This window comes from Synchiropus splendidus, chromosome 10 (assembly GCF_027744825.2).
Source record: "Synchiropus splendidus isolate RoL2022-P1 chromosome 10, RoL_Sspl_1.0, whole genome shotgun sequence".
NCBI lineage: Eukaryota > Metazoa > Chordata > Actinopteri > Syngnathiformes > Callionymidae > Synchiropus > Synchiropus splendidus.
In genome coordinates this window covers 18,919,232-18,934,109 of record NC_071343.1, presented here as the reverse complement: position 1 = coordinate 18,934,109, position 14,878 = coordinate 18,919,232, and the positions used below count along the sequence as shown (strand labels likewise).

General features: G+C 45.9%; 1 protein-coding gene across 5 annotated transcripts in view; it reads right to left on the bottom strand.

Moving 5' to 3' along the window:
- The window catches only part of slc39a10 (solute carrier family 39 member 10), a 31,691-nt gene that overhangs the window by 1,531 nt on the left and 15,282 nt on the right, over positions 1-14,878 (bottom strand). For all 5 annotated transcript variants that reach the window (XM_053878123.1, XM_053878127.1, XM_053878125.1 and 2 more), the window contains 8 exons: positions 12,678-13,804; positions 11,959-12,133; positions 3,657-3,832; positions 3,057-3,230; positions 2,877-2,985; positions 2,522-2,800; positions 2,372-2,452; positions 147-337 (listed from right to left, as the gene is read on the bottom strand). In XM_053878123.1, coding sequence (XP_053734098.1) covers positions 147-337; positions 2,372-2,452; positions 2,522-2,800; positions 2,877-2,985; positions 3,057-3,230; positions 3,657-3,832; positions 11,959-12,133; positions 12,678-13,781 — 2,289 coding nt within the window. In that variant the 5' untranslated portion in view covers positions 13,782-13,804. The remainder of the gene's footprint in view (positions 1-146; positions 338-2,371; positions 2,453-2,521; positions 2,801-2,876; positions 2,986-3,056; positions 3,231-3,656; positions 3,833-11,958; positions 12,134-12,677; positions 13,805-14,878) is intronic.

Here is a 14,878-nt window from a genome sequence, read left to right as displayed (position 1 = left end):
CTCCACCCGTGGATGGATGTGGTTTCAGAGTTTAGACTTGACTTCTAACCCAAAACACCATCTCGTTCACATGCACACTTGCATTGAGCGGTTCAGTACTGGTGTGTCTGATGTTAATGCCTAGTGTGTGTGTGTGTGTGTCTCACCATGTCCACCAGCGCCACATAGAGGAACATCCCGGCAGTGATGGCGAAGATCCAGTTGGTGACGTTGTGCGTGTACTGGCCCACCGCCGTGCCGATGATCATTCCCACGTAGGCCATGAGCGCCGAGAGCACGTTGTAGACGATGGCCTGCTTCACCGTCATGCCGGCCTTCAGCAGCACGACAAAGTCACCTGTGGGGAAACCAGACCCGAGTCAGACCCCAAACACCACCTGTGCTTCCATCAAGTCAAACTTGAAGAGAGACGGAGAGAGGAGTCGGGCGGCTACGTCCCTGCTAGCAGCAACTCATCTGTGTTAGTGTGATGAGCCGTCACGCTGGAGTGAAAGCCAGCGGAGGGAAGTCTGAAAAGCAGAGTCCTTCTCTCCTACTGTGGCTCCATCTCACTTTCTTCTCAAACTCTGTCGCACTCCTCGACACGCCTGCCGCCACCGCGTCTAGCGCAATTAGCAGACTGCTCACTGTCAATTAGCTTCACTGCAGGTGGTTAAAGAAGCTCATCATCATCACCATCATCGCCGCCGCCGCCCAGCTGCCGGGGCGTGTGAAGGATCCCAGAGGTTCATCTGAAGAGATGTGCCTTCATCAGTGAATAGAGACGCAGCGTGCTGATCCACACCTTATTTAAAGTGGAGTGGAGCAACACAACGTCTCCTCTGTTAAAGCTGCAGGCATTTAGCAAACTCATCCATACAGCGCTTCCCCTGCGGCGCAGCACAGGACGCCACCCACGGTTAGGTCACCAAACTTTTCCATGGTTAAGGTCTCCAGTCTTGGGCTGCGTCCCATTTCTCACCCAGCACTTGGTTTTGAGTGCCCTCCACTATGAAGCGCCCTGCGACGACCAAGTGAAACGATTGACGTCCCTAAGAATTGGGACAACACTTCATGACGTCACGCGCAAGGACAACGTGTCAACGTGTTTTGTGTCCTGCATATCCAGTGTTGGAGATTTTGGAAATACCAGCTCCAGCGTTTTTGCAACCGCTTGAATCGGTGCTGATCAACTCACTTGGTTTGAAGGGTAGTTGATGAAACAGAGTCCTTATCTTCAGTGACCACTAGACGGCACTCTTGCTTTAGAAATAATGTGAAGTGTCATTGAATTGGTTGTTCATATGTTCAATCCAAACATTTTACAGCAGACAGTGCCATCTGGTGGCCTCTGAAAATCAGGACACTGTTTCATGAAACCACGCACTACATGTGTTCTGATGGGTGATACTCATGTCACTGACACCACCAGCAGTCCACACTATGACTATGAAGGTTGTAAAACTATAGCTACTGGAAAGCAGCGATACGACACGGATACGACACTCGTTGACCATGGTATCCGTATTAGCGGTTGCTAGTGCACCACTGCAGTCCATGCTTGCTGCGATTCACTTGTTGCTCAATGAATATTGGTTGTTTCGTCATTAGCCACAGCTAGCAGTCTTTAGCTCACTAGCGTAACTCAAAAAACAATGAAAATATGATGCCCAGTCTCCTGAACCTGTGACATCTGTGAGCAAGTACACATAACTTATAGTTTGTGTATTTATCTGGCATTATTTGCAGGGAAAATGTGTGTGTTTTTGTTTTTTTTCCCTCATTTTCTGAGGATTGACTTTATTTAACGGATTATTTATCGCGCTGGTGAGGCTTCCTGAAACCCACTGAGTCCACTAGATGGCACTCTCTGCTCCAAAATCTTTGGCCTCCAACAACTATTTCAAATCTCACGTCATTTTTAAAAGAAGAGCGCCACCTATCGAGCACTGGAAATGACTCCAGAAGCCTCACCAGAGAAGTCCCTTCGATGAGTAACCTTCATGACACTCATCTTCATCAGAAACTCGGCTCTCTCTTGTTTGTCCCAAACAACAACAGCATGCGACTCTGCAGAGTGTAACAGGTCCGAGTCCATTAATCGAGCGGACAAACGAGGCGTGAAAAATGCTGTGATGGCACACAGTGTTAACGGTGATTCAGTGGCTCCTTCCAAATGTGAGGTAGCAGCACACTGCGGCCCGTGTGTCATGGAACAGCGCATTCCACTGAAGCTCCAGCTGTAGCCTCCCAGTGCCGGACAAGGGTGTGTACTGCTCAGTCAATCGCTCACAACAGACAACACACATCTTCCAGAGCGTGTCGAGGCAGCTAACTGCTGCTAGGTGGTCATAATGTTACCGTGTGATTTCTGTGACTGAAGAACACGTACCCAGTTCATGAGGCAATTCATGGCAGAAGACGGCGACCGACGTGCTGATGCCTCCGGTGATGTTGGCGCTGAAAGCTGCCCCTGAAACCCCAAACACATGACGGTCAGTTGGCGTTCACCTCCACCTCCGTTCACCGGACTCGGCGTTACCGATGGCGAGGCCGTCGCTGAAGTTGTGCATCCCGTCCCCCATGATGACCATCCAGGCGATGCTGGCGATGCCGGCGTCCTTCATCTCCTGGTCCGAGTGGCAGTTCCCGCCATGGGAGTGGCCATGGCCGTGGTGCTTGGACTTGTGACCGTTGGACTTGGCGGGCGATTTCTGCTGATCTGGCGTTTTGTTGGTGAGTGGGGTTTTGGTGGGGGAGTCTGGGATCTGGACCCCGGTGAGCTGCGTGTCGTTGTGGGCACTGTTGTCCGGATCGCCCTCTGAAGAGAGGAGGGTCGTGACGTGGTGTGTTTGTCGCGTCTAACTCAACAAAAGAGCCGTGCAACTGCAACTCACCTTCATTGAGTGGCTTCAGCTGGAGCCACTCGGCGTCCGAGCGTCGATTCAGCTTGTGATCAGACAACTTCCTGCCGATGGTTCCGTCCTTGCTGCCTTTCTTCAGCGCCTAGAAGCAAAACTCCAAGTTAACTTGTCCAAACAACAGTTGGCCAGGCAGCGCCGCCTGCGGGCCACTACCTTTCGGTCCTTGTAGTGCTTCAACATGCCGATGCAGTGCTCTATGATGAAGAGGAGGTAAATCCCGGAGAGGGCCGTCAGACCTTTCCACACGCCGTCGAACTTCACCACCAGGTCCTCACTATCGACGTGGTGGTGGTGTCCGTGTTCACCGTGGTCATGTTGACCTTGAGACTGGAGATGAGGAGGAGAACATCAGGAGCAGAGAAGATAAGAACTAGGGAGGTGAAATAAATTGACTGAATTTCTAGCATTATTGCAACCAAACAGGGAGACAAGGCACGTAAATTCCAGTGAAAATGGTGTGTGTGGGGGCCACGATCATGCTAGCAAATTCATGGGCTAAATAAAAGTTGAGTGAACTGGAGAGGGACATGTTTATTCAGCTAGTTTTTGACTAAATCCTAACTTCTCGGGTAATGAAACCACAGGATAGTGACGCTTCATGAAACAGTGCGGTGCTAGTGATGGATCGATGAGGTAACATGAGACAGTAGTGCAGGGTTGATGAAACAGAGGCCACTAGATGTCGCTCTTGGTTTAGAGATGGGCTTCATTGAATTAGTTATTCTGAAAAGTCTGGAGGTCTGCACGACTTACGTGGGGCAGGAGGTGGAGCAGGGCATCTCCACTGAGGGTGCCCACAGCCAGAGCCACCAGGAAGGTCAGCAGGAACTTGAAGCAGGACTGGTTGAGGATGGGAACCAGAACCACACCCAGCAGAGACAGCAAGCTGATGATGGTGATGGACACAAAGCCCCAGATCCAGATCCAAACTGACAGAGAAGACAACAAGGTTACATCTGCCCCTAAAGAGAAAGGAAGACAGACTCTCCAGTGTGATGACACTGTCAGCAGGTCCATGTGACTTTCATGTATGGCTCAGCCTTTGGCCTGGAGTGTAAGGTCACAGCTAGAACTGAAAAAAGCAGGGCCACAAATGACTTTCCACAAGTTGGAAGGGAAACTATTCCAGCCTTGTGACAGGTGGAGCGAGCTATCAGTTTGAGAGGCCGGACCTTTCTGAAACACGCGTGTCCTTGTGACGAAATGACGCCTGAAGCGAGGAACGCGACGTGCCTCTCCGGCAGCATCCGGCCTCATTTCACCCGCGTCTCCGCCGCCGACACGAAGCAGACGAGGGGAAAGTCAGAGGAGCCCGCCGTCATTGAAGCTGTCAGTGTACTTGTCAGCGGGTGACACATTCCCGAAGCTCGCGAGGGGGGCCGACAAAAAGTTTACAACCAGAGGACAAAATGTTTAATGTAGTATGAAATTCAATGTCACACCTAAAACAGCTCCATAACAACTTTTATTGACTGAAACATGACGCGCACGCAGAGCGTTCATCTTCCAGCCAATTGACTTCAGCAAGTCTCCGCACATGATTTACGTCGAGTGGAACGCTACAAAAGTAAATGTGTCAAACTTAAGCCGTTATTGTTTGGTTTCATTTTCTGGCTGAAAGCATTCGGCGGCTTCTGAGCCCTACTTTATGTAAACGGCGGTGGCAGAGCTGACACTTCGCAGGAGTGGAAGTAAACAACACCGGGACGGCAGCAGAGGCTTGTTCTTCACGTCTAATCGGCCCCAGGTGGTGGAGCCCGCGAGTAGACGACCTGAAGCACGTCTGCTGTTTGACAAACTGCGCTTCAGAGGGACTGGAAACAAGCTGTCACTGTCCCATTAACCAGCTGTAGGATTAAGAAGCTAGTAAAAACACCTCTCCACGGGCAGCCGTACTTAAGCGCTTCAGAAACTCCTCTTAGAAGAGATCCAAACAGAGGAACCATGGTGTGTCGCCACACATTTGGGAGATGAATTGTCAATGCTGACACTGGAGCTAATGATGTTTTTTTGTGTTGTTTTTGAGAAGGCAAGACAAGGATTCTTGGACATGTGGTGGACTCATCGATGCACCCAGGGACTATCCTTCAGCTGAGCTTGTGCATGTGACGTTAGCCTCGTCAGAAACTGTATCATGTACCACACAGTTCTGACAGCTCTGATAAGCACTGAAAAAGCAGAGAAGAATTTACATGCGTATACACGCCGTCATTTCCGGACTATAGAGTCCACGGAATATTAGACGCACCCAGTCAATGTAACTAGGAAAATACATGTTGTTCATACATAAGCCGCATAGGTGCATAAACTGCAGGTGCAGTGGTGCTGTCTGCACCGTAGAACGGTCAGTGGTGCACCCGGCTCACAAATGCATGAGGATCCCTTCTAAACTAGTCTTGAAAACGGGGTCCAGCATCGCGACTGACTTATGAAACAAACCTGGCAATGTTCTGACCCTGAATCATGAACTCATCACATCTTTTATTCACATTAAAGCGCTCAAAATGCACTGTTTTTCAGTTGCACCACAACCGATCGCAGCTGCTGCTTCTCGTCTCCGGTCCTCCAGGCGACCCGCTCTGTTGCTGGGGCTACAGACACACGGGTGAAAACAGCACATTTTGAGCACTTTAAGGTCGATAAAACACATTGGTTTGATGTCACCAGGCTCAACTCAATATCTTGGCAGCATGACGCTCTTTAGCTTGTAAAAATCTCAACATTAGCCACATGGTTGTAGAAGCCGCAGGGCAATGTTCCCTCTGAGCTGCGCGAGTGCGCCTAGTCAGGTGAGGAAATTAACTGTGTTGTCAGTGAAAGAAACCTGTTTTTTCTTCATTTTAGCCTGATCCACACAGGCTCACTGTTCCATGAGGAGCGGTCACAGAATACGGTAGCCTCAAGTGGACAAAATTCAGTCCCACAACAGACACGTCTTATCAATCCGTTTGATCCGCCCTCAATGGTCTAATGTGCCTATATATATATATATATATATATATATATATATATATATATATATATATATATATATATTCAAAAACAATTGAATGCTTTTATTTTTTAAATAAAAATATATAAAATTTCACACGTTCCATTCCTCAATGTGAATTACACAAATTGTAAATTTTTTTTTTTTAATATTTTAACGCTATTATAAAGTACTACAGACACAGCCAACGACGGGTTGCTCACAGTGGTCCGGGTGACCGCTCAGAGAGTTTGTGGGTTTGCTCAGACACATGGAAAAGCGGCTTCTACTCCGGAAATATGGAACATATAAAACACAATCTTTACAATAGCATTCAAGATTATGTACAAAATCATTTTCCCTCCAAGAAGTTCAAATACCTTTAGATTGTGCATATTCTGACTCACTGACCTGCTAACATGCATCTAAGGAAGCACCCAGAAATGACTGATAACACTCCAGAGATAACAAGCATTTTTCCTACAGCAGACACAGTTGTCCATAGTTTAGAAAAAGGGAGCCACTATGAAAACTGCTTTTTTTTATGATAACTTTTTTTGCCAGTCCCAGAGGCAAATACAGTGAGTGAACTCATGGGAAAACCTTGTGAGACTCTTGTCTTGTGATGTGAGTCAGCTGATTCATTTTGTTCAGCTCGTGTCTTGCATGAGGGTAACATCCATTCCATACATGTAAGACACAGTAGCATATATGACAGGAAGAGATCTCAAAAAATGCATCATGAAGAAGAAGTGGCAACGGACTATAAGCCACATTTTCATCTATTTTTTTCAAAATCCGTTGCATGAAGCGCTAACACCAGACAGGTCCTCCCCCAAAGTCAATTGTATTCATCCCTCCCAACGTGGCGGGGGACGAAACGTAACCAAGACATGAGCCAACTTGAGAAGAAAGGAAGCAAAGGGAGCAATTTTTGACACTTATTGCACTGAGAAAAACACTAGCTTTTAATGAAAAGTAAATATGAATAGATCCGGAACACGCAAACGATTTTTATCCATTTAAAAACACCAAAAAACACTGTAAATATGTCCATGTCTATGTCACGTGTTGTTTTTTTTCTCTGCCATTTTTTTTTTAATCTAGAAAACGTGAAAGGATCATTTATATTATGAAGGTAGCTAAACAAAAAGGGACTTCATTGAGGTTTCATTGTAGCATGAAAAAAAAAAAAGATGCAAAAATATGCAGAATCCAAATGACTCACAACAAGACCATAACATCACAAGAAAATAAGGACGGATTAAAAGCATGAGATTAAATGAAAGTAGCTCATCATTGGGGGCAGGATGGAAAGTAAAATAGGAAATATTATAGCTTCCATTTTTGTTTACAAAGCAGATTCGACACAACAAAGCTGCGACAAAAATTGTTGCACTCTTTGCACAGTTTAAGGACACGAGGATGGGGGGTCAACACGGAGGGTTTAGAAGACAGGCAGCAGCCAGAATTAGCCTTTCATGGTGAAACCTATCTGACCACTGCCTGTCTATTAAACACTGACATACGGCCGATTCAGACCAGCGCATGGGCAGGAATGCAGAATCACTGATCAGGTGCTCTCTCTCTCTCTCGACTCATCACAAAAAGAAGGATGTAGCAACTTACTACTGACATTATTATTCATCTCATGAGGGCTGACATAGAAGCCCTGAGAGCCAAAAGACCAGCAGGCAGCCAGAATACAGACACAGGTTCCTCCACATTCAGACGGCTCAACTGCAGCTCTCTCTCTCATTACCTTCCCTCCACAGCGCGTGTGCACGGAGGTGAAGGTCTATACTAGCAACGCTGAAGAGGAGAGGACCCGCTGGTCAAATGATGCGCGGCCTGTGATCGTGGGCTCAGGAAAAACGGCTCTAGGTGGAGCTCTCCCTCTTCTAATTGGCCCCCCACCGGGGAAGGGGTAGGTAGAGACCCCAGACACAGCTATCCACTGCTGTCACTGCCCCTCCCCTCGGACGCCTGTGGGAGGTAAATGAGCTAGCTGAGTCACGCCTACAGCTGAGTCCCGCATCCTCTGTCCCTCTAATGAGACTCCATCACCGACCGGTTCTTCCTCAGTCTTCTCACAGTGGTTACCAGAGGGCTGTTCCACTGAGCGGCTCCCGGCTTCCTCTGCATGTCCACACGCATATGAGCTTAATAATTACAGATCCAGAAGGTCACGGACTTTAGGGTATTGTAAGATGTAACACTTCACAATCAATAGTGTGTAAGTGCAATAAACTGTTGTGCAGTAAAGTCACTTCAACAGGCTCCTGTTGCTTCACATTCAGAGAACTTTACGACTTCCCAGCTGCGGCGTTATCTGCTCCACATGTAGTTCACGTGTGCGCACCTGGAGTGACCCGACCTGCTGAACACCAGCTCGTGTAGCTTGGATCCGCCCCCTGACTCAGTAGTTATAGATATTATATCTCGGGTTTCTGCATTTTTATTTAAAATAAACCGCCTTTGAAGACTGCGTGCATTTGCTTTTCTTAATAATAGTAAAATAAAATATTGACTCACATCTAACTTCATACTGGGACTGGGCGAGAACAGGCAAAATCCTATCTATCACAAGGGTTAAGATGGTGTCAGTCTGAATTTCAAGCGACATAAAATAAGACAGAAAACGAGTCCAATTCAAAGATGTAAATGAAACCTGATCACCTCCATAAACACTTCAGCCTTGCAGTTTGACTCCACTTGGCAGATGGTTGTACGTTGCACCAACCTATTCTGGAGATTTACACGCTCGACCCGCTGATATTCACTCGTACTGATGCGGATAAATCAGACACGGAGGACGGTAACATTTTACAACCTCCTGTGTGATTTGTAGCTTTTGTGTGAGAAAAACGAATACGGCTGTGTTTGATTTAAAGAAAACTTTTATGGCTTTATGAGCATCGGGGGCTATATTTCACATCTTGCAACTCATGAACATGAGACGCAAGCCATAAATGTGGAAACCTCAAGTCCCACACACTTTGCGCCTACATGGCTTTCGAAATGGTTTGTGTTGACGTGACACATAAGCGTTAGCTTCAATGGCAAGTGATGGACAGACCTCAAGGGAGGAGATGAAGAGTGCAGGCTGGGTGGATCTGTGACAGAAGAGATGCTTTATAGGACAGTAGTGAGACCAGCCATGATGTGTGGTTTAGTGGCTGTAGCGCTGATATAAAGAAGAAGTCTGGAGATGCTGGGGTTTTCTTTGGGAGTGGCTGGGAAGGACGAGAATAGAAGCCAGTACTTCAGAGGGACGTGGAGAAGTTTGGAGACAAGGTTAGGGAGAGGAGGGATGGGGAACAAGTTGTGTGAAGAGTGTTAGAAATTGGGTTACCTTGCAACAAGAGGAGGGCAACCACTGAGGTTGTAGCAAACAAAGGTGTGGAAGAAAGCAAGAAGGTGGTTTAAAGTAGTGGAAGCTTACTGAGGCAAACCCTGGTAGGAAATTCTAAACAATACTGATGTCTCACGACAGCATGAGTTAACACAACAAATCCAAATGCATTTGATGAATAGAACAGCAGTGGCCCAAGTAACGTACCCTGAGGGACCCCCGATCAGATGGCACAAGGTGTGTACACAAAAATAGTGGGCAACTACAGTAAAAAAAAAGAAATGCAGTGCGAGCCACCATGCCTTCAGAGTGGCGATCTCTTTTTCAGTTTAAATAAAACTTACATGATCAAACATATTCAAGTGGAAAAGTCACATGACGCATCACGCGGGTGGACATGATTATGGTTGTATTCAGCGGAAACCCTGAAACCCTCATCGCACATTTGAAGCAGCATCAAACACCAGCATGTGGCAAAGAAACAACAAACCTCTGAGATGCTTTATGACTGGAAGACAAAAACAAGCTTCATGTCGTTTTAAGAATGTTTTTCTTGGATTTGTTCTGGTTATTTGTCATGGTCTCCCAATTTATCTTTTATTTATTTTTGTAAATATTATGTGGCAGGTTAACATTGATGTATAAATAAGCAACAAAGGTATGTATGATGCACATATCGTATCAGACTGATATCAGCCACTCCTCAAAGACTGCAATATCGGGATCGTGTTAGAAGTTAAAAAGAAGGTTGTATTGGGACATACAAACAAATAGACTGAGCCAACGGTAATCTGGATTTAAAGAGTTTGATTATTATGATGGTTTTAGGATTGTAATACTGATAGTGCTTCCCTGACTTCCACACTGCACGAGGGACATTTCATCTTCCATGTTTTTACCCCAGTTATTTCAGCCAAACCCAAAGTCATGAGGAGAAAAGACAGAAGAGGATGAGAGTTGAAGCCTCTCTTTTAAGTAAATTGGACGCTACATTGTTTGTTCAGAAATGTTGAGCATTCCTTTTTAATTTCAAGTTCCCTCAGGATTATGCTATAAAGCTTTCCCTCCCATAAACTCGCTGGTTCGTTGGTAGCTGGGTGTTTAACTGGTGTGTTCCTGCCCATACAGCAGAGTTTCCACCTGAACGATTTTAGTGGCAGCTTAACGGCAAGATACACAATAAATTTAGAAAAGCGATGGGTTTGGAAATACGCGCCTTTCACATAATGTGCGCAGTTGAGTCCAAAAGGCGCGAAATTAATGGCTCAGAAAAGAGAGTGACCTTCTGTCCCTCCACTGCGCTTCCTCTCCATGAACAAGTAATTGGATCACAGTCTGCTGCTGAATTTCTGCAAAGTGGCCTCGAGTGAAGAGCAGATGAACGTGCCAGTGTTTAGAAGTGACAAAAAGTGGTGACGCGTCAGATTGGCAGCCTCTCTCAAAATCAACAAGGCTAAAAAAAGCCCCAGATTATGTCCATTTCAGGACTTGTGCACTCATAGTGATGCGGGTAAATCCAAATATTTTTGGCCCCAGCACTGCTCGATCAAATGCTAGAAATTATGGCACGGAAAATCGAAAAACAATCCTCTCCACGATGAGCGCAAAAGTTGACAAAAATGAAGGGTCATTTAATTATTAAGGTTATTTATTCTTCGTCAAATTTACTTTTATTCCAAGTTCCTATTTTGGCTGCTGAGTGTTGCAGGTCGCCGGACCAAATTCAATGAACAGACAGTTCATTCAAATTCTTTGTGACCCTTGCATTTGAGCAACTCGGCCAACTACACTTCTATTCTGACCTTCATACGTCCATCAATTCTATGAGCATTTCCAGCAGAATGTTATCAACGTGCTATTGAAAAACAAGTGATAAGTCTGTTTTTATCACTATACCCTTATTAACAGAGAAAAACTTGGCATTAATGTAGGTCAGCCCCACCCTGAGCATGGCGGAAATCTACCACTCGCCATGTCTGGTGACTAACTATTAGAGATAACCATTAACTCAGATAAGATAGAGCTTTTTTTCTTAGTTTCAGCACTATTCACAACTGATTTTACAAGCGCCTGCTCCAGTTGTTCACAGAGAGGAAGTTTCTCACTCGATACTATAGTTCAGGAAGTCAAGTACAACACACTTTGGGAATAGTGAGGCGACTATTAAGCTTCAGCCGTGACCCAGCCCTCACAGTGCATGAGTGCTCAAGGCACAACGTGTACTTTCTAAAATGAAAGCAGCATTGATAACATGTCGCTATTGTTCATCATCATCATAACAAGGCAATTAAAATGTCCCATCTGTTCATTGCTTAACATCGACTAATCGTCATAAAACAAGGGGAGAGATCATTTCGCTGTAGTCAATAACACTGCTCTCGCTGTCCACCAAACTGACCGCTCGGATGTTCAAAACCATTTGCAAACCATTCAAACCTATTGGTAAAGCATAACCCTGACAGCAACAAGAACATCTCTGGACTTCACAACTGCTTATACACATGTTTGGACAGTAAAGGCTCAGGGAATAAAGCCCTGTCCAAAACTTGCCCGTCCACTCCAGAGAGCACCGTACCTCCTCCTGCTCACGCTACTATGTATGCGGTGAGCATGTACAGGGCCGTACCTTAAAAAAGACCTCATGGGGCTTACAATATTGAGGAAAAATAGACACGCTTGTTCGACTTGGCGACACAGTTGTGGTTGAACCAATGCAATAACTGACTCACTGGAACCAGGGCTCAGCGACTCCTGCTCAACGCTCATCTGGTGGAAATGTCGTATGCAGACCCGACTGTCGATCTGGTACAGCAGGGCGGGACACAAGTAGGTGAACTGGCTGGGTGAGATGAGCGATTCCGAGCTCAGACCGTAGTGCTCTAGGAGTTGGGTCAGGTTTAGACACTGGAAAGGAACATAACAGAGTGTGAAGTTCAAACGTGTTCCACTGTGCCACATCTCAATAATGATTCTGCGTGACACACAACGCAGGTCTTAGCTACAATGATACGATCCTTGTGTTGACAGAGTGGAATCACTTTAAAACGTAACATGCTACTAGCATATCAAGTTAGCAAGTAAAACACTGAACGATATGCTTTGTTTGTTTTCACTCCACATTGTTACATGCAGGCATGGCAGATTGGAACTTGGGGAACTTCAGCGATTACTGAACAAGTTAGCCTCAGAAACCGACACTATGAAGAAGCTCAATGCTTCCAAATACAGTAAACATCTGCTTGAAGAACAACTTAAATGGTTCCATCCTCACGTGAGGAAAACAATGTTTGCGTTCGATCAAAAGATACAATTTTCATCATGTTCTTGTTCCGGGTTGGTCTTTCTCAAGACAGGAACGCACGATAGATGGGTTGTTGATTCACAATAGCTTAGTCTTAGATCATGGATCAAACATCTGTAGAAAGAATGAGGTCTGATGATGTCCTACCTCTTCGTGCTGGTGAAACAATCGATCATGACCAGATGGTGTTTGACCCAATCCTGGAGCTTCTCTTTTGTTTTTTCGGACATGACTGTTGTGATCGTGGTCATGGCTGTGGTCATGGCTGTGGTCGTGGTCATGGCTGTGGTCATGGCTGTGGTCGTGGTCATGATCATGATTATGATTATGATTATGATCGTGATCATGGTTGTGACTGTGGTCCTGGTCACCAGGATGCGATACAGTCTTGCCCCGACCATGCTGCCCTCTGCCTCGCCCCTGCTTCCTTGGCTTCTTAGTTTGTCTTTCAACAGGAGAAGGAGTAGCTTGTCGGCCCTGAGGGACTCTGGTAGGCGCCACTTGGGACGGGAGCAGTTGTTTACTGGCGGAAATGTCTGTGTTGATCTGTATTTTAAGGCCATGATCATGGCCACCGTGGTTGTTGCCCTGCTCCTGTTTCTCATCATGTGAGTGATTGTGGTCATGACCATGGTCATGATGATGGTCGTGGTCATGATGATTGTGGTCATGGTCATGATGATGATGGTCATGGTCATGATGATGGTCATGGTCATGGTCCTCTGACCCAGTTGCAGTGGGGACCGTCGCGTTCTCGTTGCATGGCTTCGGATCCTCGTGGTGATGAGGATGATGCGATCCTGCATTGTGATGTGTATGATCATGATGGCCATGACTGTCGCCTGTCGACGTGCGTGTGTGGTGTCCCTCCTGCATGTCCAGAAGGCCCAGGTGGGCAACATGGTCGTGACCCAGCTCCTCGTGTTCCATCTCCACCACCTTCACTTCCCCCAGGCCCAGACTGAGCAGGAGACTTTGGAAGCCCTGGAAGTCTAACTTGTCGTTCTTGCCATAACGTCTGAACAGCTGCTGGATGTAAAAACGCTGCTCCTCCTCCAGCGTGCCGCCTTGTGGAGATTTGAAATCGGGCGACAGGGTACTTCTAGTCAAATACGGAGCCTCGGAAATCTGCAGGTCATTGTGGGCGTCCTGGTGGTGGTGGCCCACGTCCTCATGGCAGTGGCTGCTCTGATTGAGGAGCACGGTGAGCACACACAGGAAACAGAACTTTGTGTGCACGTGGACACGCATCGTCGCCCCTTGCTGCAGATCCGCTGTGAAGACACACAAAAAACCTCAGATGACAAACAAATACTGGGTCGTGGAGAAGTCGGCTCGCTGCAGTTAGCCTGCTGCTCAATGTTGGTTGTTGTGCTCGCAGCTAGTAGTCTTTAGCCTGCTGACATGACACACATGCCTTCACCTTTATCAACAATAAAAGCAGCAGAGACACGGAAAATATAGATGAGTGCCTTTGAGACATTTGAGATATTTATTTTGCATTATTTGTAAGTGGAAATGTGACTGTCTTGTTTTTTTTCATTTTTTTTAATCATTTCCGATTATTTAATAATTTTATTTAATAGATTATTCATGCATGGATCTGTTTTTCATGTTGTTTATTTTTCACCATCATTCTTGGAATCACTATTGAGTTTGCAGCTGCAGTCTTGTGATACATTACTGAACGTACATTGAGGTCACTTTGTATTGTTACTACACTGATAAATCGAAAAAAAGGCACAGTTCATTTTCCAACCAAAGCAAATGGCTTTTATTCCTCAATTAAATGGCAAACTAAATATAATGCATCAAACTGATCACCTCACTGAATGGATGACCCTCGCAGTTTAATGATGAATGAAAGCACTGGCTGAGATTTTTTTTTTCCCTTGTAAATTGTCATGACGGACCCAAATAACTGGCTTACTAATTTATGGGAATACAATTTTTTTCAGCTGCACAGAACTATTAGCAGCAGGACACATTGGTCCAAAACTTGACTCTTAACAAGACTGGCTAAGTGGCACCACACCAGGGACCAATCTGCGGTCCAATACAATTGCTTTAAGCCCCACCAACCAAACTTTACCCAAAGGGCCCACTTAAAAGCATTAAGAAAAAAGGAGTCAAAAGAAAGCACACCGACTTTACATTGCGGGGTAAAAGCATTAACTAGACCATCCAACTGGCTCAGATGAGGTCCCTATCTCAGTAAAAAGCAGCAATATAAAGCATAAAAAAACAGGCTGTTCATGTTTAGGAAAAGTTTTGCAGTCTTCATAATTGCCTTGTTGACCACCGTCGGGCGAGAAAAGTTCACAACTTTTTCTACCTTCACCTCTGTG